This window comes from Gopherus evgoodei, unplaced genomic scaffold (assembly GCF_007399415.2).
Source record: "Gopherus evgoodei ecotype Sinaloan lineage unplaced genomic scaffold, rGopEvg1_v1.p scaffold_35_arrow_ctg1, whole genome shotgun sequence".
In the NCBI taxonomy this organism is placed as follows: Eukaryota; Metazoa; Chordata; order Testudines; family Testudinidae; genus Gopherus; species Gopherus evgoodei.
In genome coordinates, this window is record NW_022060027.1 from 4,051,524 (window position 1) to 4,074,147 (window position 22,624).

The 22,624-nt window shown below is 58.3% G+C and overlaps 2 protein-coding genes across 2 annotated transcripts in view; both read left to right on the plus strand.

Moving 5' to 3' along the window:
- The window catches only part of LOC115641681 (immunoglobulin superfamily member 1-like), a 162,763-nt gene that overhangs the window by 15,333 nt on the left and 124,806 nt on the right, over positions 1-22,624 (plus strand). The window contains exon 5 of the mRNA XM_030545011.1: positions 22,168-22,458. Within this exon, the coding sequence (XP_030400871.1) occupies positions 22,168-22,458 (291 nt within the window). The remainder of the gene's footprint in view (positions 1-22,167; positions 22,459-22,624) is intronic.
- On the plus strand, positions 973-4,045 carry LOC115641638 (immunoglobulin superfamily member 1-like). Its single transcript, XM_030544969.1, has 3 exons — positions 973-1,166; positions 2,180-2,470; positions 3,565-4,045. Exons 1-3 carry the CDS (start codon positions 980-982, stop codon positions 3,717-3,719), a joined length of 633 nt encoding a protein of 210 aa, XP_030400829.1. The 5' UTR covers positions 973-979; the 3' UTR covers positions 3,720-4,045.

Genomic DNA, 22,624 nt, shown 5'->3' on the forward strand with positions numbered 1-22,624 from the left:
CGCTCCGGAGCTGGAATGAGCTAATTCCCAGGAGTCACCAGCAGGAGGTATTGCAGGGGCTGGGTCCGCTCGTCCACACTTCCCCAAAACTCAACCCAAACTCCCCCTGTGTCCTCAGTCCTGGGCCCCATTCTTCTGTGCCCCCCACCCGCTGGAGTAACTAGGAGTCAAATCTGGCTCCCGGGGTCTGATGACGCAGACGGGAACCATCCCTGGTTCAGTGTCCTGCCCCCCACAGGCTGTGAGGATTGGCGGGGGGCAGGGATAGCAGGTGGATTTATTTCAGCTCATACAAATGCTAACAGGACCCGTCCATGGGCTCTAAATCCCCTCAGGGTAACCGAAACGCTCATGGTCAGTGCTGCCATGGGGGAGAAGCCCCCAGATCCACCCCCAACAGCTCCCTCCCCTGCACTCACAGCCCCGCCCGTGTTCCCGATGCCTGGGGAAAGGTGGGTCTTGTGCAACTCCCGCCGGTTACACGCTCTATTTCCAACCCCGGGGCGGGGGACAGAGCTGCACGGGGCCACTGGTCAGGCTCCCTGGCTGGCCTCAGGTGTGGCCCGGGAGTGGGGTAGGGGGACACTATCACTCCATAACAGAACAGAATTGTAGATCGTATCCCAGATACTCCGTCAAGATCATTGTAGCAGGTGAGGGGCCTGGCTCAGCACCCCGGCTACCAGCCCCATACCCAGCCAGGTCCTCAGGGGGTCTCTGCACCAATGGGACGCTCAGAGCCAGGCTCTGCCCTGACCCAGCAGAGGGGACGCCCAGCCAGGGAGCGGGGATGGAGTCACTGAGGCCACGTGGTGAGGACGGGCCCCAGGAGTGAGTGACGGGGCCTGTGTCTCACGACCTGTCTGCTCCCCACTGCAGAGCCCAGCTACCCCAAACCCAGCATCTCCCTGAGCCCCAGCGGGGGGGTCTCCCTGGGAGAAGCCAGTGGCCATCTGGTGTCGGGGGGCAGCACCAGGGCATGCGGTTCGTGCTGAATAAAGAGGGACGTCATTTCGCACCTGTGGATTCGGACGGGTTTGGGGCTGTGTTTGCCATCAGCAACGTGAGCCGGGAGGACGGCGGGAGCTACAACTGCTCCTATCACAGCCAATCGGCGCCGTTCGCCGTGTCGGACCCCAGCGACCCTGTGGAGCTGGTGGTGAGAGGTGAGGGGCCCGACTCGGCATCCCCGTTCTCAGCCCCATCCTCAGCTAGACCCTCACGGGGGTTCGGTGCGAATGGGACCCTCAGAGCCAGGCTCTGCCCTGACCCAGCAGAGGGGATGCCTGGCCAGGGAGCAGGGACAGAGTCACTTGAGGGATTCCCCAGCGAGCAGCAGCCCCTGGAGACTCGGGGCAGGGAGGCTATTTTAACGCTGCCCTTTGTGCATGTGAGTCGCTATTTAATCCTGTGATCCCCTCCCCTCTGTTCTCCAGGCCCTGCTCCAGCCTGAACTGAATGTGGCAAGGGCTGCAGTGGTTGGTGGACATGCTGCTGGGCTGGGACCCAGGAGATCTGGCCCAGCTCCTGGTATGGCCCCAGACTCTGTGATGGGAGCATGTTGCTCTTTTCAAAAGTGTCCTTCCTTGTGTGTGTGTGGGGGGGGGGGGCTCAGTCCTTGGGGGGATCTCAGGCTGAGTGCCCACAAACCAAGATGCCCACAGTTAGTGGAGACGTCTGCAAACACTGGCCTCAATAGTGCTGGATCAGGACCCCTTTGTACCAAGTGCTGCATAAACATAGAGTGAAGAAACAGTCCCTGCCCCTGAAGCTCACTAAGGAAAGTGAATCTGTCTGTGCCTCAGTTTCCCCCTGTGTATAATATAATGGGAATAAAGACCCTTTCCTGCCTCTCGGGGGCGGGGGGCTGACTACCTTCCTGGATGGAGCTTGGGCCCTGCGGTGCTGTGTGCCAGAGACCAGCCTGTGAGTCACTCTGTGCTTGGGGTCAGATGCAGGGAATGAGGCAGAGTCCACACATGGGCATATGAGGATCCCAAGAATGAGTCTGTGGGGCTGGGAGCCCAGGTTGCAAGGCCTGGATTCTATGTGGGGGGGAAACTCTGGGATCTGTGGGAGAATCTCTGCCTGGGGGCCTCAGGATCTGTCCATGGCTGCAGCCAGCTGGGGCTGGGTGGGTGCCCGGGTCTGGCTCTCACAGCCTGTCTCTTGTGCGCAGATCCTGGCTTATCCAGACCCTCCATCTCCCTGAGCCCCACCGGAGTCACCGCCCCAGGGGCAGACGTCACCATCTGGTGTCAGGGGCAGCGCCAGGACGTGAGGTTCTTCCTGCACAAGACTGGAGACCTGAACCCGCAGCAACACATGGACCCTGCTGGGGCCGGGGCCGAGTTCCGCATCCCCACCGTGGGCCGGCAGCACGGAGGGAACTACAGCTGCAGCTACCGGCCCCGGTCAGAGCCCTTCGTCTCCTCGCAGCCCAGTGACCCCGTGCAGTTGGTGATAGCAGGTGAGGGTCCCGGCTCGATGTCCCTGCTCCCAACCCCTCATCCATCAGATCCTTGGGAGTGGGGGAGGCTCTGCACTGACGGGACACTTGGAGCCAGGCTCTGCCCTGGGCCCAGCAGAGGGGACAATTGGCCAGAGAGTGGGGACAGTCACTGGGGAGTTCCCCAGCTGGGCAGGGCAGCAGCAGCTGGAGATTCAGGGTTGAAGGGGGTGGAGATTCCTTCCCCCGGGGCCGGGCAGGGGTGGTTGGTGGAATCTGCCTTTGAACCTGCCATGGAAACAGGTTGTGATTCCCAGGGGCTGGGGCTGGATGTGGGGGATGGGGCAGTGACTCTGGGTGGGTAGGGGCCAGATATCAGGAGGAGGGGCAGCTCCCTAGGGCTCTGGGCAGTGTCCAACTGTGGGGGGCAGCAGGTGACGTACCAGCCTCTCCCCGCGTGCACTGCCTGGCTGTGTTTTGGCAGCAGCTGAGATACCCCTGGACTGGGCTCACTGCACAGCAGACAGGCCGGGGCAGAGGCACCTGTGGGGGTGGGCAGAGGGATCCTATGGGGACAGGGAGCTGGGGTGGTTCCCTGTTCTCAGGGTCATTGTCCCCATCCCCTGCCCCAGTGCTGGCTGTCTCGGGGCAGTTCATCCATCTGGGAGCCCCCTTCACCACTGAAGCTGAGGCTCAGCCCCCCGGGGAAGTCTCTCCTGAGGGTGTCCGGCCCCGAGGATACCCCACAGCCGCCGTGCCTGGGAGACCCCCAGAGGGGGGCTGGGCCAGACCTGCCGGATGGAGGGTTAAGGGCTCCACTCCCAGGGCAGTGCCAGCTGCTGATCTCCCCGTCTGAGCTGCCGAGTGACTCTCCCCTTCCCCCCACAGCAGCCCCCCTGGATTTCACCGACACCAACATCGCCCGCCTGGCGCTGAGCGCTGTGGTCCTGCTCGTCCTGGGACTGATCCTGGCAGATGCCTATTACAGCTGCCCAAGTGGGGCACTCTAGGTGAGGTGACCCCCCGCCCTCCTCTTCTGTGTCCATTGCTCTCCTCAGGGGCTGGGCCCAGAGTGACATGGGCCGCTCTAACACACCATCTCTCTGAGGCCCCAGGAACCTGGATCCAGCCGTGCAGGGAAGAGAATCTCCCCGGGGGACAAGTGGATTCCCATGGGGTGCAGAGACGCTGGCACAAACGCCCTGCCCCCAAACACCCCTGCCTCGGAGAATCGCCCCACCAAACAGCTCCCGAGCTGACGGCAGTGTGACGGGTTCGGTTACAGAGACCCCCTTGGGACTGTCACCTGATGTGCTGAGACGCCCTCTGAGCCCTTTTTTTCCTGCCACTTTGGGTCTCTAGAAACCTGCCTTGTTGAGCAGGACATGCAAGCCTGCTGCAAACACAGACCCAGGGTCTGAACTGTGCCCCCAAAGCTGCACTTAACTGAAAACAGCTTGAGAAGTGCTCCTGTCTTCAGCACCCAGACACTCGGCTCCCAATGGATCCAAGCCTCAAATAAATCCATTTTACTCTGTAAAGCTTATACAGGGTAAACTCATAAAATGTCCGCTCTTTGTAACACTGAGAGATATGCACAGCTGTTTGCTCCCCCAGGTATTAATCCCTTACTCTGGGTTAATTAATAAACAAAAGTGATTTTATTAAGTATAAAAAGGAGGATTTAAGTGGTTTTTAGTAATAACAGACAGAATAAAGTAAGTTACCAAGCAAAATAAAACAAAACACACAAGTCTAAGCCTAATAACATTTAAGAAACTGATTACAGGTAAATCTCACCCTCAGAGATGTGCCAGTAAGCTTCTTTCACAGACTAGACTCCTTCCTAGTCTGAGCCCGATCCTTTCCCCTGTACAGTCCTTGTTAACTCTAGCTCAGGTGGTAAGTAGGGGATTTCTCATGACTGGCAGCCCCCTTTGTTCAGTTCCACCCCCTTTTATAGCTTTGGCCCAAGGCGGGAATCCTTTGTCTCTCTGGGTTCCCACCCCTCCTTCTAAATGGAAAAGCACCAGGTTTAAGATGGATTCTAGTTCAGGTGACGTGATCACATGTCACTGTAAGACTTCCTTCTTCATAGCTTAGTACAGAGGTAGGCAACCTATGGCACGCACGCCAAAGGCAGCACGCGAGTTGATTTTCAGTGGCACTCATGCTGCCTGGGTCCTGGCCACCGGTCCGGAGGGCTCTGCATTTTAATTTAATTTTAAATGAAGCTTCTTAAACATTTTTAAAACCTTATTTACTTTACATACAACAATACTTTAGTTATATATTACAGACTTATAGAAAGAGACCTTCTAAAAACATTAAAATGTATGACTGGCACGCGAAACCTTAAGGTAGAGTGAATAACTGAAGACTCAGCACAGCACTTCCGAAAGGTTGCCAACCCCTGGCCTAGTAGCTGGAAGACAGGTGCTTAGGAAGGCTTTGCAGGTAAACAAACCCATTCACAGTTCACATTGAGTCTGAAGCACCCTTAACAGCTTCCACTTCACATGTTTACATGTTACTAATCTTATTCGCCTAACTCCAGACATAGAAATAGAATCATAGAAATCAGGGTTGGAAGGGACCTCAGGAGGTCATCTAGTCCCACCGCCTGCTCTAAGCCGGACCCATCCCCAACTAAATCATCCCAGCCAGGGCTTTGTCAAGCCTGACCTTGAAAACCTCTGAGGAAGGAGATTCCACCACCTCCCTAGGGAACCCAGTCCAGTGCTTCACCACCCTCCTAGGGAAATAGTGTTTCCTAATATCCAACCTAGACCTCCCCCACTGCAACTTGAGACCGTTGCTCCTTGTTCTGTCATCTGGTACCATTGAGAACAGTCTAGATTCATCCTCCTTGGAACCCCCTTCAGGTAGTTGAAAGCAGCTATGAAATCCCCCCTCATTCTTCTCTTCTGCAGACTAAACAATCCCAGTTCCCTCAGCCTCTCCTCATAAGTCATGTGCTCCATCCCCTAATCATTTTTGTTGCCCTCCGCTGGACTCTTTCCAATTTTTCCACATCCTTGTAGTGTGGGGCCCAAAACTGGACACAGTATCCAGATGAGGCCTCACTAATGTTCAATAGAGGGGAATGATCACGTCCCTCGATCTGCTGGCAAAGACCCTACTTCTACAGCCCAAAATGCCGTTAGCCTTTTTGGCAACAAGGGAACGTTGTTGACTCATATCCAGCTTCTCATCCACTGTAACCCCTAGGTCCTTTTCTGCAGAACTGCTGCCTAGCCACTCGGTCCCTAGTCTGTAACAGTGAATGGGATTCTTCCATCCTAAGTGCAGGACTCTGCACTTGTCCTTGTTGAATCTCATTAGGTTTCTTTCAGCCCAACCCTCTAATTTGTCTAGGTGCCTCTGTATCCTATCCCTGCCCTCCAGCGGGAGAGCAGAAATAATACATGCAAACAGATAGGATGAACACACTTAGTAGATCATAAATTTTGTAATGATACCTTACAAGAGATTATTTGCATAAAGCATATTCCAGTTACATTTACATCCCATTCCAGTTACATTGTCCCCTGTCCATCCAGGGTCGCCCTAACCAGGGTGCGTTTGGCCCTAGTGCTCTCTCAACATGAGGCTGGGTGGTTAAATCCCCCAGGATCACCAGGGCTCATCACCATCCATGAGCCAGGCCTGCCCCATCCCGCAGAATCACACACAGCCCAGCGCCCCGAGACAGAGCCCTTGGCCCCTTTGTGTGGCGACACTGCGTCTGGCCCTGGCACTGGAATAAGGGCACTTACTGCCCCCCGGTGTCTGTCCCCCTCCTCTCTCTGCAGCGGGGTCCCCCATCCCCTTTTCTCTCCCCCCTTCTCCCCACCCTGTATTTCTATAGTACAAACCCCCAGAGCTTCCTTCTTCCCTGACCCCCAAATCTCCCCACCCCAGGGGGCGGCTGTGATACCGGAGCCTCCAAATGTCCTCTCATGGTGGGTTCAGCTGACGGAAGGTGAGTGAGAAGTTCAGGCAGCATCACGAGAACCTGGATGAATGAACGTTGGGGGAGGAAAGTTGGTGAGACAGAAAGACGGGATTAGTCCAACTCGACCAGCCACCGGACAGTCCCCACGAGCTGGGCTGGGGCCCACCTGGGACATAGGAGAAGTCAGGGAGCAGAAATCCATGACCCCAAATTGGAGTGTTGGAAACAAGGCCTCATTGATGGACAAAATATTGTGGGGACGGGCTGTGCTGCCCACCGCCCTTTGGAGCCTTAAAGAAAGAGACTCGCTTCACCATTGTGGCTGCCACTCCCCATCTCCTGGGCCCCCAGGGCCATCCGGACCCTGCTCCGCGGAGACATCCTGAGCAGAGCAGCCGGAGAGAGGGACCCCGATGCCATCGACCCTCCCCCAGCTGGACCCCAAGCCGGGAGGAAACGGGGTCAGACTTTAACAGCAGTCACGGTGACACCGGCTCCAGCCCAGCTCCGTTGGCTCCTCTGCCCCCCCAGGACAGTCGCTAGTGTCTCCGGGGCCAGCGGGGAGACGCCCAAATCCGGGGGATTTTCCAGCTAGAGACTCGCTCCAGCGAATGGGGCCAGGGCTGGAACAAACCCCTCGTTTCACACGGCACCTGCCACTGCTCCTCTGGTTCCTGCTCTGCTGGGTCTGCAACAGCCGGTCCCAGGGGTCAGTGGGGGGTTTGCTGTGGGGCTGAGCAGGCTGAGGGCTCTGGACCCCGCTCCCAGCCTGGGCTTCACCCTGTTCAGTGTGGGGCAGGGGCTGGGGCATGTTCACACCTTGGGCCCTTTACTGCGTCTCCGTGAACACAACAGGGCGCAGAGCGATTTAGCTGCTGGTGCTTCTGGGCCCTCCAATGGTGGGTGTTTGGGGGGAGCTGGGAGTTTGGGGGAAGTACGTTGAAGGTGTTGGGAGGGGGGCTGAGGGGAGAGAGGCCAGGATGGGGGACAGGAGTTTGAGACAGACAGGCTCCCCCCAGAAGGAGCATGATTGTTTGGGGGTGTGAAGGGGCTGGGGCCAATGGTGCCTCCCAGGAGGGAGCTGTGATTTTTACACCTAAGCAGGTTCCCCTCTCACTGCCCTCCTCCTGCTCCTGCCCCCTCAGTCCTGGGTCACCCACTTCCTTTCCTGTCAGTCTCCTGCCCCTCACAGCCCCCTACAGCACTTTCTGCCCCACATTCCCTGCCCCATAATAGCCCCCCAATACCACCCTTTCCCCTCCCATCACTCCTAGATACTCCCGCCCCACCCACCTTTCCAGTATCCCAATACTCTTTCCTGACCCTCCTTATCTGCTCCCCACACTTTGTCATGTAGCCTCCCCCCAACCTGCAGTGGGTCTGAGCTGGGAGTGGGAGGCAGGATTGTTTCCTGCCAAAACCCCTGCGGAGCCGGGTGGGGTGAGTGCTCGGGGGTGCCCCCATGGGGCAGGTTCAGCCTGAAACACACATGGGGGACCCCAAATCCCCTCTCCTCTGTCACTGACCTGCCCCAGACCCCCTCAGCGCCTGCCCCCTCAGTATCAGACCCCTTACCCCACATTCTTCCTCCTTCCCTCCCCCTGCCCCACATGCTGCCTGTCCTATAATGGCCCCCACAACCCCATGTCCCCTCAGCCTTCCTCCCTGATGGGGACAGGCCAGATGGGAGATGGGGGCTTTGGAGGAGATGGGCTGATGGGGGGTAAGCGTGGAGGGAGTAGGCTGGGGGGCTCTCTCCCTACACAGAAAAGCAGGGCAGGGGGGCAGGATTGTTGAAATGGGGCAGCTCCAGCCAGGGGGGATGGGTGTGGGGGAGGCAACAACCCCCCCATAGTTACAGGGCGGGATCAAGGGCGAGAGTTGGGGGGTGCACAGGCTGGGGGGTCAATCTAGGGTCAGAGAAGCTGGGGGGGCTCATTCCCATGCAGCCATCGACCCACCGCTTTGCTGCCTGCCCGCCCCCAACTCGCTTCCTCCGCGCCCTGCACCCATTGGGCCCTGCAATATGCAACCCCCCCCCCCACTCTCCACCCCTGCTCGGGTATTGGCCAAGGGGGCCGTCGCTCACACACACCCCTGGGAACCTCCATCTGGCAGTGCCCAGTTCTGCCCACTGGACGCTTTAAGCTTATATGAGTTCATCAATTTAACAAAGAACTTGCCTTGTACCAGGCTTGTTATCCCAAGGGGAATCTCTGACACACTGCAAGCCAAGCACACTGCTTCAGGCAGAATAAACAAACAGATTTATTAACTATAAAGATAGATTCTAAGTGATGATAAGAAAAAACACAAGAAGTCAGATTTGGTCAAATGAAATAAAAGCAAAACGCATTCTACGCTGATCTTAGCACTTTCAGCGCCCGTACAAACTTCGATGCACCTCACCACAGGCTGGCTGGTTGCCCTTCCCCAGGCTCTCCCCTTCGACCAGCACTTCAGTCACTGGGTGGTGGTGTCTGTAGATGGAGGTGGAAGAGAGAGAACATGGCAAACATCTCTTCCTTTGATCATGTCCTTTCTTCCCTCTTGACTTTGCCCCCACCCCCTTCAGAGTCAGGTGGGCATTACCTCATCGCAATCCCAAACTGACCAAGGGAAGGGGGGTGACTCGCTGGAGAGTCCAACAGATCCTTTGTTGCTGCCTCGGCCAGTGTCCTTTGTTCCTGTGAGGCTGGGCTGGGTTTGTCCCACACATGCCCTGTTGAGGTGTGAACTGCCCCTCTGCTTCTGCAGAGTTTTTGCCTGGGCTTGTTTTAAGCCATGAAGACACATTTTCAGCCTCATAACTATATACGTGAAATTACAACCTATAACATCACTATCACCACAATGTTCAGTGTATCAGGAGCCTTCTGAAGACACCCGACATGCCAGACTTTGCATTGGATCCCACACAATCATTTTATGAGGATGAACGTGGGGGTGCTGGGTGTTCTCCCGAGGTACAGAGCATCACAGGGCCAGGTTCTGATCTCAGTCCCCTCAAGGTCAATCCAGAGTCACCTCTGACTGCAGCCGGGGCAGGGCTGAATTGACCTTGGAGAACTGAAGGAATCAGAGACTGGAAATCTCCTTTCCCCCCTGCTGTGTCTCACCCTGGCTGTGAGCCGTGGGGCCGGGCCTGCACCCCAGGGATGGGGGAGTGGTAAAACGCTGGAGTGGCAGATGGGCAGAGGATTGACTCAGACAGATGCAGTTTCTATCACCCCCACTCACTGCCTGTTTGTGAATTCAGAGGGGTCCTATCGCAAACCCTCCGTCTCTGTCAGCCCCGGTGGGGTGATCCCTGTGGGGGGAAACGTCAACTTCCGGTGTTGGCATCAGCTCCTGGACATGAGGATCCTCCTCTACAAGGCTGGAGATAGGAACGACTTGGGCACTTTATACTGCAATAAAGCCTCCCAGAGCGCTCTACCTTACTCCCCGTCCACGCTAGAGTGACCAGATGTCCTGATTTTATAGGGACAGTCCCGATTTTTAGGTCTTCTACTTATATAGGCTCCTATTAACCTCCCCCCCACACACACCCATCCTGATATTTCACATTTGCTGTCTGGTCACCCTACGTAGAGCGCTCCTGGTACTCCACCTCCACGAGAGGGATAACGGCTGGTGCGTTTTGGCTGAGCCGCCCCAGGGCCAGTATGCATGAGGAGTTACGTTACAGTGTCCTGACTGACCACCAGAAACGGCCCATAATCCCCTTAAGTCAAGTGGCCTCTGTTTTCTTCGTTGTGAAATCGGCTGAGGAATGCCAGGGCGGGCTCCAGGCACCAGCTGAGCAAACTCGTGCTTGGGGCGGCAGATTCCAAGGGGCGGCTTCCCTGCAGTCCTTTTTTTTTTTCTTTTTGGTTCGCTGCTCTGGATGCCCTGTAGGGGATGGCGGCGTGGAGGAAGTGGAGCACCCTGATGACAGCGGGCAGCACTCTCCGTCTGCCCCAGCTGGTGCCAGGTCTGTAGCAAGCCCAGCAGGGCAGCCCACGCCACGTCCTTCCCTCCCCGCCGACCGGAGCGGCACGGAGCCCTCCCGGCAGCCGACGCGGTAGAAGCCCTGACCACCCCCTTTCTCTCCCCCCGCAAACTCCCGGGCACGTCTGCAGCGCCGGGAGTCCCCCTGCACCCGTGCTCCGGCCACCCTGCGCAGTTTTTTTTTGCTCTGCCACTCTGGCCACCCTGCAGGATTGCTTTTCTTTTTTTTGCTTGGGGCAGCAAAAAAGCCAGCGCGGGCCCCAAGGAATGCGGAAGTGTCTTTTCAGAGCTCCATTTCAGACAGTGGCTGCTTATCTGCAACAGGGCAAAGCAAACCTTTACTGAGGGAGTGAGAGCGAGGCAGGGGGAGGGGGATCTGAACTTACAAGACAGGGTTCTGATGCACTCTCAGCCCCCCAAAAACCCACTCTCTCTCTCCCCCCGTACAAACAACGCACTCCACCCCACCTCCCTCATTTAAAAAGCACGTTGCAGTCACTTGAACGCTGGGATAGCTGCCCATAATGCCCCGCTCCCAATGCCACGGCAAATGCCGCAGGGGTGGCCACGGCAGCTGTCAGTGTGGACAGACGGCAGCGCTTTCCCTCCTGCGCTCTCCGAAGGCGGGTTTAACCCAAAGCCCTCCACATCTGCAAGGGTAGCCAAGCCCTTACATGGACCCTGCTGGCTCTGAGGCTGAATGTCCCATCTCCAGTACCAGATGGGAACAGAGTGGAAACGACACCTGTCTTTATAGTGACAGATCAGTACGAGCTGCCTACGCGGAGCCCAGCGACCCAGTGCAGATCATTGTAGCTGGTGAGCAACCCAGCCCGGCACCTCGACTCCCAGCCCCACATCCAGCCAGGCCCCAGGGGGTCTCAGCGAGCCCTGGTGCCCAGCAGACGGGACGTCCAGCCAGTGGAGGTAGGGTGTGGGGGAGCTCTCAGCCCCCTGGAGGTGAGCTGAGGAGGGAGGAGATCTCAGATGGTGCCCTTGGTGCCCTGGATCCCAGGGGAGACCCTCACCCTGTCTTTGCCCCGTCGCTGATGCTCCATGCTGGGGACGGGGCGCAGTGGCCATGCCAGGGTCTGGCTCACGTCTTGTCTCCCTCCCACTGCAAAGCTCAGCTCCCCCAAACCCTCTGGCTCCCTGAGCCCCTTGAGGCTCCCTGGGCCCCTTGAGGGAGCCGTGACCACCCGGTGTCGGAGCCAGCACCAGGGTCTGGAGTTTGTTCTGTACAAGGCTGGGGCCAGGAATGCAGTCAGAGGCAGCTACACCTGCTATTATCCCCCTGACTCGGATCTGGATACTTGGTCAGAGCCCAGTGACCCTGTGCAGCTGGTGGGAGCAGGTGAGGGGCCCAGCTTGGTATCTCCGCTCCCAGCCCCACACCCAGGCAGCCCCACAGGCGGGCTCCACACCAGTGGGAGACTCAGAGCCAGGCTGTGCCCCGAGCCCTGGGCCCAGCAAAGGGGACTGTTACAGACCCACCGGATCAGGGCTATGGTCGCAGCTTTGGAGCAGCCTCTGGGAGCCCTTGTCAATGTGCCAGACCCCCTCGGGGTCTCACTCTTCTTTCAGGGCCCCATGGCTCCCCCACCTCCTGAGGCTGGGCCCCTGAGCTGGCAGCCCCCTGGCTTCCCATCACGAGCGCTGTTTGGCGAGTGCCGCTGAGGCAGATCCTGAGGGAGCCTGGTACAATCTTGGGGTGCAATGCACCCCTCCGCCAGCCCTGCAGGGCACCCCACTGCACAGCACACAGGAGGGGCTAGGAGGCCACTGCACCCAGCGCAGGAAGCCCTGGGTTTGCTTGGAGAGAAAAACGTTACAGCCTTGTCCAGCCTGGCATCCCAGATCCCCTGCCAGGCGGTGCCCCCCTGGGCCTCAGCTCTGTCCCTCAGCTCCCTCTTTGCTCAGGTTCCTGGGTGAGCCCCCGATCTCCCGCTCCTCCTCAATCCTTGGCTGTCCGGCTGGTCACACCGGGCTGGCTTCCTGCAGGGACTGGGCCACCCATGGTCCTTAGTTGGCTGCAGGTAGCAAATGTCCCGGAGATGGGCTTTGCCCTGGGCCCCCCAAACCTGAGACACCGTTCAGATATTTGTCATGGCCTGGCCGGGAGTAAACAGCCTTTGTTCGTAACCCAGATAACCATGCAACATAGAGGAGAAACTGAGGCAAACAGGGGATTTGTACAAAATATTTACAGAAGATTCCAATGGGTAGGCATGTTAGTCTGTATCCACAAAAACAAGGAGTCCGGTGGCACCTTAAAGACGGACAGATTTATTTGGGCATAAGCTTTTGTGGGTAAAAAACCCACTTCTTCAGACGCACGGAGTGAAAATTACCGATGTAGCCATCATATACTGACACATGCAGAGAAGGGAGTTACCTCACAAGTGGAGAACCAGTGCTGACAAGGCCAATTCAGCCAGGGTGGATGTGGTCCACTCCCAGTAACTGGTGAGGGGGTGTCAATACCAAGAGAGGGGAAACTGCTTTTGTAATGAGCCAGCCACTCCCAGTCCCAACAACCTGCAGCAACTGCACCAGCTTGGTTCTCCGCTTGTGAGGTAACTCCCTGCTTTTCGTATTTATGCCGGTAGCTGTAACTTTCACTCCGTGCAGCTGAAGAAGTGGGTTTTTTACCCACAAAAGCTTATACCCAAATAAATCTGTTAGGGCTTGTCTACATCAGAAAGTTGCAGCGCTGGTGAGGGAGTTACAGCGCTGCAACTTTGAAGGTGTACACATCTGCAGGGCACCACCAGCGCTGCAACTCCCTGTTTGCAGCGCTGGCCGTACTCCCGTTTTGTCTCGGGTGTAGAGGATCCAGCGCTGGTGATCCAGCGCTGGTAATCCAATGTAGACACTTACCAGCGCTTTTCTTGACCTCCGTGGAAGGAGGAAGCCTCTGGTAATCAAGCTGGTCTCCTTTCCCGGTTTGCTTTCTCATTCCCGGAACCCCGAGCAAGCAGGTCTCCTTCCCTGCGGTTTGCAGGGTGGTTCGGGGAAAGCGAGAGCAAACCGCGGCGAAGCTGGTCTCCTTTCCCGGTTTGCTCTCTAGTTCCCAGAACCCCGAGCAAGCAGGTCTCCTTCCCTGCGGTTTGCTGGGTGGCTCCGGGAACGCGAGAGCAAACCGCGGCGAAGCTGGTCTCCTTTCCCGGTTTGCTCTCTCGTTCCCGGAACCCCGAGCAAGCAGGTCTCCTTCCCTGCGGTTTGCTGGGTGGCTCCGGGAATGCGAGAGCAAACCGCGGCGAAGCTGGTCTCCTTTCCCGGTTTGCTCTCGCGTTCCCGGAACCCCCCTTGAAGCCGCCCAACAGCGCTGCAGTATGGCCACATCTAACACCACTTGCAGCGCTGGTTGCTGTAAGTGTGGCCACTCTGCAGCGCTGGCCCTATACAGCTGTACTAATACAGCTGTAACAACCAGCGCTGCAAAATTTTAGATGTAGACATGGCCTTAGTCTTTAAGGTGCCACGGGACTCCTTGTTTGTACAGAAAATTCCCACTCTGTCACAGGGAACCCAACCGGAGAGCAGGGACGGAGTCACTGGGGGTGTTGGTGTGTTCCCCAGCCTGCGGGCAGCAGCAGTCACTGGAGATTCAAAGCAGGAGTGGGGGGATCCCTGCCCTGGGGAGCTGCAGAACAGGGGGTCTTTCCCAGGGGGATGATCCCCCAGGCTGCCCGCACTCTGAGAAAGCACAGCAGAGTCGGGATCCAGGGTCTGCCAAGTTGGCACCTTCCCCAGCCACAAAAATCCATCTCCCACCCCCTAGAAATGACCCTGAGGATCAATGCAGTGACTCTCCCCCTCCGACGGATCAGGGAGGGGAGTGAAGCCTCCTGCTTCAAACACAAACCCACCTTGAATGGGACAGCGGGAGGCTTCCTTTGGGGGCAGCTGGGACTATCCATGGCCATGGCAGTGCCCTGGAGCTCCCCGCGAAGCAGCCAGGAGCAGCCAGCGTGGGAGGCGGGATACCAGGCTAGATGGGCCCATTGGTCTGAGGCGGTGTAGCCAGGTCTGGCTGGTGCCTCGGCACCGTTGGGGAGGGGCTGGAAATGATGGCCAGGCTGGATCAGACAGTGCCCTCTACCAAGCCCCCCACGCTGCAGCCCAGCACCCCCTACTGAGCCTCCCACCCCTTCAGCCCAGGGCCCCTTGGCACAAAAAATCCCCCAAATCTCGCTTAGCTCTGCCCCCACTTGATGCCCTGGAGTCCCTCTGGCACCCTCCCCATAGAATACACACACAGTTGTCCTGCCCCAGAGGTGGCCGCATCTCAGTACCATGCTGTGAGGACTCCACTCACATGGGGCAGGACCTAATTTACAGCTACTGCTGGGTGGGACTAAGGAGAGGGCCCCAGAAGTAGCTGGTGTCAGCGGAGCTTCCTGTTTCCCTCCCCACCAACTCTCTGGGGGACACCCTCCCCTCCCCCTCTAGCTCAGGGACGTCCTCTGTGGGCCCCCCATTCTCCCACCTCAGGCCTGGGATTTTGTGTGTCTCCCATTCACTTCTCCATCAGACCTTCCCAGCCATTGACCTGCAAGGAATTGCCATCCACTCCTGGCTCCCAGCTCCCTGCTCTAACCACTAGGTGATTGGACTAGAATGTCCTGAGGTCCCCTCCAGCCCTAATCTTCTATGATTCTATGATTGAGGGGAGCGTGTTTGGAGTGTTGGTGGATTCACACACACACACCAGGGACTCTCTACCCTCCCACCCCCAGGAGCCTGGCGCCGATGAACTCCCCTACACTGACTAGACGGTCGGGCGCTGCAGGCCAAGCGGGGGGCCTAGCCCCTGCCCCCGAGCCCACCCAGCCCAGCGTGTACGCCGCGATCAGTGTGAGCCAGGGTGCCCCGCAGTGAAAACCCCCCGCAGCCATGGGGCGCCGGCCCCCAGGGGGCGGCAGACTCACCCACCTGCGGTGACAGCCCCAGAGAACTCTGCTTCTAGGGAAGATTTAAGGGGGATGCCCCAGACTGCCCTCCCCTTGCTGCAGCCCCATCCCATCAAGCTGCTGTCCCCTTTCCCACTGCAGAGGAATTATTTCAGTTCAGTACCAATGTGGACACAAGAACAAATGGGTATAAACTGGACACTAGAAAGTTTAGACTTGAAATTAGACGAAGGTTTCTAACCATTAGAGGAGTGAAGTTCTGGAACAGCCTTCCAAGGGGAGCAGTGGGGGCAAAAGACATATCTGGCTTTAAGACTAAGCTTGATACGTTTATGGAGGGGATGGTATGATGGGACAGCCTAATTTTGGCAATTAATTTGGCAATTGATCTTTGATTATCAGCAGGTAAGTATGCGCAGTGGTCTGTGAGGGGATGTTAGATGGGATGGGATCTGAGTTACTACAGAAAATTCTTTCTTGGGTGCTGGTGGATGAGTCTTGCCCACATGCTCAGGGTTTAGCTGGTCGCCATATTTGGAGTCAGGAAGGAATTTTCCTCCAGGGCAGATTGGCAGAGGCCCTGGAGGTTTTTCGCCTTCCTCTGCAGCGTGGGGCACGGGTCACTTGCTGGTGGATTCTCTGCAGCTTGAGGTCTTCAAACCACAATTTGAAGACTTCAATAACTCAGGCATAGGTTAGGGGTTTGTTATAGAAGTGGATGGATAGGGTTCTGTGGCCTGCTTTGTGCAGGGGGTCGGACTAGATGATCACATTGGTCCCTTCTGACCCTAGAATCTATGAGTCTATGAGACCAACATTTGGGGGGCTGTGGGGGGCTCAGCACCAGGAGCGGGAGGTGTCACAGAGTCCCTGGGCGATGCTCTGGACCTGCTCCCTACGAAGCCAGTCAGGACTCTGGTGAAGTCCCCTCTCTATGAGCAGACTGTCTTCAGGGCAAGCAGCACACACGGCTTCACCTTCCTGAGTCTGACCCTTGGAGCATCCTCTGCCCCTCTGTGCACTTCCCACAGCGAGTCCGCCCCGGCGGGGTCCTGGGGAAGCCACAGGGTCCTGGACCCCCACTCCGCAGTCAGAGGTGACTCTCAGCCAGCCGGTAACACAGAGGTTTATTAGATGACAGGAACACGGTCTAAAACAGAGCTTCTAGGTACGGAGAACAGGACCCCTCATCCGGGTCCATTTTGGGGGACAGTGAATCAGAAACCCACATCTGCACTTCACTCCTCGTCCCCAGCCAGCTCCAAACTGACTCACCCTCCAATCCCTCCTCCTCCGGGCCAGGAGGTCCCCTGATTCCTTTGTTCTCCAACACCTTTAGCTGTCACCTTGCAGGGGGAAGGGCCCAGGCCATCAGTTGCTAGGAGACAGAGCGCCAGGCAGTTAGGTGCACTGGCCCCTTCCTCTGCAGCAATCACACATCCTTATCCCACTACCTAGAGACTTAAGAACTGCATAGGGGAAACTGAGGCACCAACACAGTATTCAGAGGAAACATTAAGAACAGTCCCACTTCGTCACCGGAGGGGACACATTGAGGCAGCTTTTATGTGATTTTGCATCCTGTTAATCTCCAGATTTGTAATAAACACAGAACCACAAACCAGCACCCCCTGGGCAGCCCCCAGTGCCCCTCTCCCTGTGCTGGCAGTGTGTGTCACATCCAGGGGAGATAGGATCACTTGTGGGGGCAGTGGGCCTTCCTGCTCTAACTACTATACCCCAGAACTAGGATATATTACAGGGTCGCTGCCGGGAAATCAGGTTTACGCTGAGTTTCACTGGCAGTAAAAGAAACAGAAAGCGAGTGCTGGCTCTGATCACACTTCCTCTTTTCCCGGATTTTTTGGCTGCTGCTTTGGCAATTTAGGATCTAACTGTATCCCTCCTTCCTGCTCTCCCCACCTCACAGGGGTCAGAAAGCGCCCACTGGTTCCCCAGCCCTCTGTCCCATCTCTGTCTCATGCCACTTGGCTAAGAATAGCATCTGCAGCAACACTACCTAAGAAGGGGGTTGACCAGGCCTCTCCACCCTCATGCTCCAGGGCAGGTGCTGGGCCCAGCCAGGTCAGGAAGGAATCTCTGCCCCACTCCATGGGAGAGGATTGTTCTGTGGGGGGCCCTGTGCGGGAGGGAGAGCTCTCCTCTGCTCTGAGCTGTTGCTCCAGGGAGGCTAGACGGGCCTGCTGGAAAAAGTCAGGGCAGCCTGGGCACCTCTTGATGCCTCCTGGGATTTCCCCTTTCCCAGCTGGTCTCTGAACTGGACAGCTCCCATGTGGGGCTGGAATGTGTGATGCAGTAGGGACTGTCTGTGTGGGGGATGGGAGAGCCGGGGATGACTTAGATGAGTGTGACGAACTGGGAATGTTCTTAATGTTTGCTCTGAATACTGTGTTGGTGCCTCAGTGTCCCCTCGGCAGTTCTTAAGTACCTAGGTGGTGGAATAAGGGTGTGTGATTGCTGCAGAGCAAAGGGCCAGTGCACCTAAATGCCTGGCGCTCTGTCTACTAGCAACTGATGGCCTGGGCCCCTCCCCTGCAAAGGTGCCAGCTGAAGGTGTTGGAGACAAAGGGATCAGGTGACCTCCTGGCCCAGGAAAGGGGCTAAGCAGAGAGGAGGGGCTGGAGAGTGAGTCAGTTTGGAGCTGGCTGGGGACGAGGAGTGAAGTGCAGACGTGGGGGTCTGGCTCACTGCCCCCCCAGAATGGACCTGGCCAAAGGGTCCGGTTCTCTGTACCTACAAGTTCTGTTTTAGACCCTGTTCCTGTCATCGAACAAACCTCTGTGTTACTGGCTGGCTGAGAGTCTCGTCTGACTGTGAAGTGGGGGTGCAGGACCCTGTGGCTTCCTCAGGACCCCGCCGGGGCGGACTCACTGTGGGAAGCGCATGGAGGGGCAGAGGATGCTGAATGCTCCAAGGAGACCCAGGAGGTGACGCCGTGTGAGCTGCTTGCCCTGCAGACAGTCTGCTCCAAGGGAGAGGAGGCTCCCCAAAGTCCTGCCTGGCTTGGTGGGCAGCAGTTCCAGAGCATCACCCGGGGACTCCGTGACAGTGAGGGACAGGAGCTGAGCCTATAACTGAGCCCGGTTGTGGGACAGGGGGTCAGAACCTTTGCCTGGGAAGACGGACAAAGGAAGGGGCTGGCTGGAGAAGTGAGTTCAGTTTCGGTTTTGGGCTGGGTGCTGGAATTCAGGGAATCCCAAGCTGGGCTCTAAGCTTCCTGAACCCCCAGAAGGACCAGATTGAGGGGTCCTGGTTGTGCCTACAAGCTCTGCTGTCACCTGCATTCCTGTTGTCCAATAAACCTTCTGTTTTACTGGCTGGCTGGGGATCACTGTGAGTCCCAGGAAGAGGGGTGCAGAGCTGGACTCCCCCATACTCCGTGACAGAATGTGGTGATGGGGGTGGGGTCTGGGCAGCTGCGGGAGGGGATGTGGTTTTCTGGACGCTGGCTTTGCTCTGACCGTGGTAGATTTGGGCTGGAGATTGCAGAGAAACCAGCTGATGGGGAAGAAAGGGGCTGAGCTCATCACCGGCTCCCTGGGCTGCAGCCCCTGGCGCAGTTCCTCATTCCCCTCGCACTCGGGCCTCAGGCTCCGTGGAGCTCAGCACTGGGGTGTTGGTGGCAGCGCTGAGGGGTCCCCCACTGCCCCATCATGGCATCTGCTCTCACCATCCTCTTCCTGGGTGAGTATCAGAGACAGCCAGGGCGTGTGCCCATGGGGAGATCTGAGCCCAGGGTGTAGGATCCAATTGCTCTGGGATCTGGTCCCTAACGGTCCGTTTCCTTTCCAGGCTGCTGGCTGGCCGGGTGGAGCAGGGTGTCGGGAGGTGAGTATCTGTGGGGAGTGGGGCAGCTTGGGGGAATTTCCACATTAAGGACGAGGGATGTAGGTGAGGGGGTGAGGGGCGCAGATCCACCACAGGGATGATCCTGTCGCACCTCTGCTCCCCTCCACACCCAGAGGTGGGGACTGAGACCTCGCTTCACTCATTACAGAGATGGGCACCACACAGGGTGAATTCACTGGCACTCAAAGCTCTGCCCCCCAGGAAATACAGAGTGAAGGCACCAGCCACCCCGCAGCACCCCCGAACTGTGCCCGGGGAGCTGGCAGCAGCCCGGGGAACGGGTCAGGCAGAGCAGGGCTGTAAGACGTGGACACGCAGAGGGACTGGAGCAAGGCCCCGTTGTGTCTCACCCTCGGCTTGCTGCACACGCGTGTGTCACTGCTTTGCTCGTGGGTCAGGCTCAGCCCGGGCCGGCGGTCGGAACGTCCCCTGAACGGCTTTGGGAATATCCTGTCTCCAAAGGGGCCCGCCGGCACCATGCAGAGCGGAGCTAAATCTCCAGCAGCTGAGAGCGGTTTGGGGCAGAGCAGAGCCAGACTTTGAGCCCTGGGGTGGCAGGAAAATGTTAGAACAACCGGGGGATTTTGCAAATGTGTTTTTCGGAGCCTTTGCTCAAAGGACTCAGATTTGTCCCACGAACCCCACCTTGCACTCCTGTGTATGCAGCACGTTGCCGGACAATTGGAGTAAATGTGGTTTTTAGAATATTTTAAAGAGTAATCCATGTTCAGCCCAACTTCAGCAGAGCTGCAGCTGTGCTACAATGTTAGAAAAACAGAAGGAGGGTGACTCTGATCTCAGCCCCCCCAGGGTCAATCTGGAGTCACCCCGACTGCTGCGGGGACAGGGCTGAATTGACCCTGGAGAACTGAAGGAACCAGAGACTGGAAATCTCCTTTCCCCCTCCTGTGTCTCACCCTGGCCGTGAGCCACGGGGCCGGACTGCACCCCAGGGACGGGCAGGGGGTAAAACACTGGAGCCACAGATGGGCAGAGGATTGAGTCGTTCGGACGCGGTTTGTGTCACCCCCACTTACTGCCTGTTTGTTTGTGACTCCAGAGGGGTCCTACCCCAAACCCTCCATCTCTGTCAGCCCCAGTGGGCTGATCCCTGTCGGGGGAAAAGTCACCATCCAGTGTTGGCATCAGCGCCTGGGCATGAGGTTCCTCTTCTACAAGGCTGGAGATGGGAACTATCTGACTTATACAGACCCTGCCGGCTCTAAGGCTGAATTTCCCATCATCAGCGCCAGACGGGACCACGGGGGCAGCTACACCTGTCGTTATCATGACAAATCAGGCATCTACTCGGAGCCCAGTGACCCTGTGCAGATCATTGTAGCAGGTGAGGGGCCCAGCCCGGCACCTCGGCTCCCAGCCCCACACCCAGCCAGGCCCCAGGGGGTCTCCATGAGCCCTGGCACCCAATGGATGGGACATCCAGCCAGTCTGGGGTGAGGGGATCTCAGCCCCCTGGAGGTGGGCATGTGGAGAGGGAGGAGGTCTCAGGTGGTTCCCTTGGTGCCCTGGATCCCAGGGTGACCCTGACCCTGACTCTGCCCTGTCGCTGATGCGCCAAGCTGGGGACGGGGCGTAGTGGCTCTGCCGGGGTCTGTCTCACGCCCTGTCTCCCTCCCACTGCAGAGCTCAGCTCCCCCAAACCCTCCAGCTCACTCAGCCCCAGCAGGGGGGTCGTTCTGGAGGTAGCCATGACCGTCCGGTGTCAGGGTCAGCGCCGGGGTCTGGAGTTTGCTCTGTACAAGGCTGGGGCCAGGAACGCAGCAGCGTGGGGCGGGGACTTGGCTGGGGTCGAATTTCCCATCCCCAAAGTGAGCCGGGCAGAGGGAGGCAGCTACACCTGCTATTACTTCCCCAGCTCAGATCCTGACACTTGGTCAGAGCCCAGCAACCCCGTGCAGCTGGTGGTAGCAGGTGAGGGACCCAGCTCAGCGTCCCCGCTCCCAGCCCCAACACCACCACCAGCCAGCCCCACAGGGCGGCTCCATGCCAGTGGGACACTCAGAGCCAGGCTCTGCCCTGGGCCCAGCAGAGGGGACACCCGGCCGGGGGGCGGGGACGGAGTCACTGGGGGGTCCCAGCCAGGGGGGAGCAGCCTTCTACCCTGCACATGGTCTGACCCTGCCCTGGTCACCCGGTGTCGGGAACCTGCCAGTCGAGCATTAAGTGACATGGCCCCGTCTGTCCCGGGCGGGTCGTTATCTCTTCTCCTCTCCCCGGGGGAGGTCTGCACCCTCCGCGGAGGGTCTGGTCTGGGGCAGTTTGGGGAGTCAATGGCCGTGCTGCCCTGGGTCGATAACGGAGCAGGCCAGCCGGGGGAGGGCGCCTGGCCCTATAGCTGGAGATGGGGAGGTTTGGGGGGCCCTTGGCCGCTGGGGGAGCTCGTTCTCAGCCTGGGCCTGGCCCCGGAGGAAATTCTGTTCCCGGCCCAGATGAGCGTGACCCTGATTGTGGCCGGGCCGGAGGCAGGGAGCCACCACCCCGGGGTCACTCCAGAGCTGTGGGCTGTTGTCGGGTGTCTGCCTTGCAGCTGGGGGCTGGCGGGCAGCACCCGGGTTAGCTCAGATGGAGCTGAAAACAGCAATGGAGCCCTGGCCGGGCAGGACTAGCCACTCGCGTGTGCACCCGGCGCCCTGAGCGGCTTGTCCTCGAGCAGCCAGCCTGGGCGGCTGCAGGTAGCTTGGCCGTGCCCACACACACCCAGGGTAGGCCAGATGCAGGGAATTAGGCAGAGGCCACACACGGGCATATGAGGATCCCAAGAACTAGGAAGCCGCGGTTCGGTGTCTGTGGGGCTGGAGCCCAGCTCACAAGGCAGGGATTCTGGTGGGGGAAACTCTGGGATCTGGGAGAGAATCTCTGTCCAGGATCCTCTGGATGTGCCCAGGGCTGGGGTGGGCTGGGGAGGCCAGGGCTGGGTGGGGTCCCATGTCTGGCTGTCACATCCTGTCTCCTGTGCGCAGATCCCAGCTTACCCAGACCCAACATCTCTCTGAGCCTCACTGGGGTCACCGCCCCAGGGGCAGACGTCACCATCCGGTGTCAGGGGCAGCACCAGGACATGGGGTTCTTCCTGCACAAGGCTGGAGACCTGAACCCGCAGCGACACATGGACCCTGCTGGGGCCGGGGCCGAGTTCTGCATCCCCACCGTGGGCCGGCAGCACGGAGGGAGCTACAGCTGCAGCTACCGGCCCCGGTCAGAGCCCTTCGTCTCCTCGCTGCCCAGTGACCCCATGCAGCTGGTGGTAGCAGGTGAGTGATCCAGCTCGGTGTCCCCACTCCCAGCCCCACACCCAGATGGACACTCGAGGGCTCGGCACTGATGGGACACTCAGAGCCAGGCTTTACCCAGAGCCCAGAGGTGGGGACATCCGGCCGGGGAGTAGCCACTGGAGATTCGGGGCTGAGGGAGGGGGGA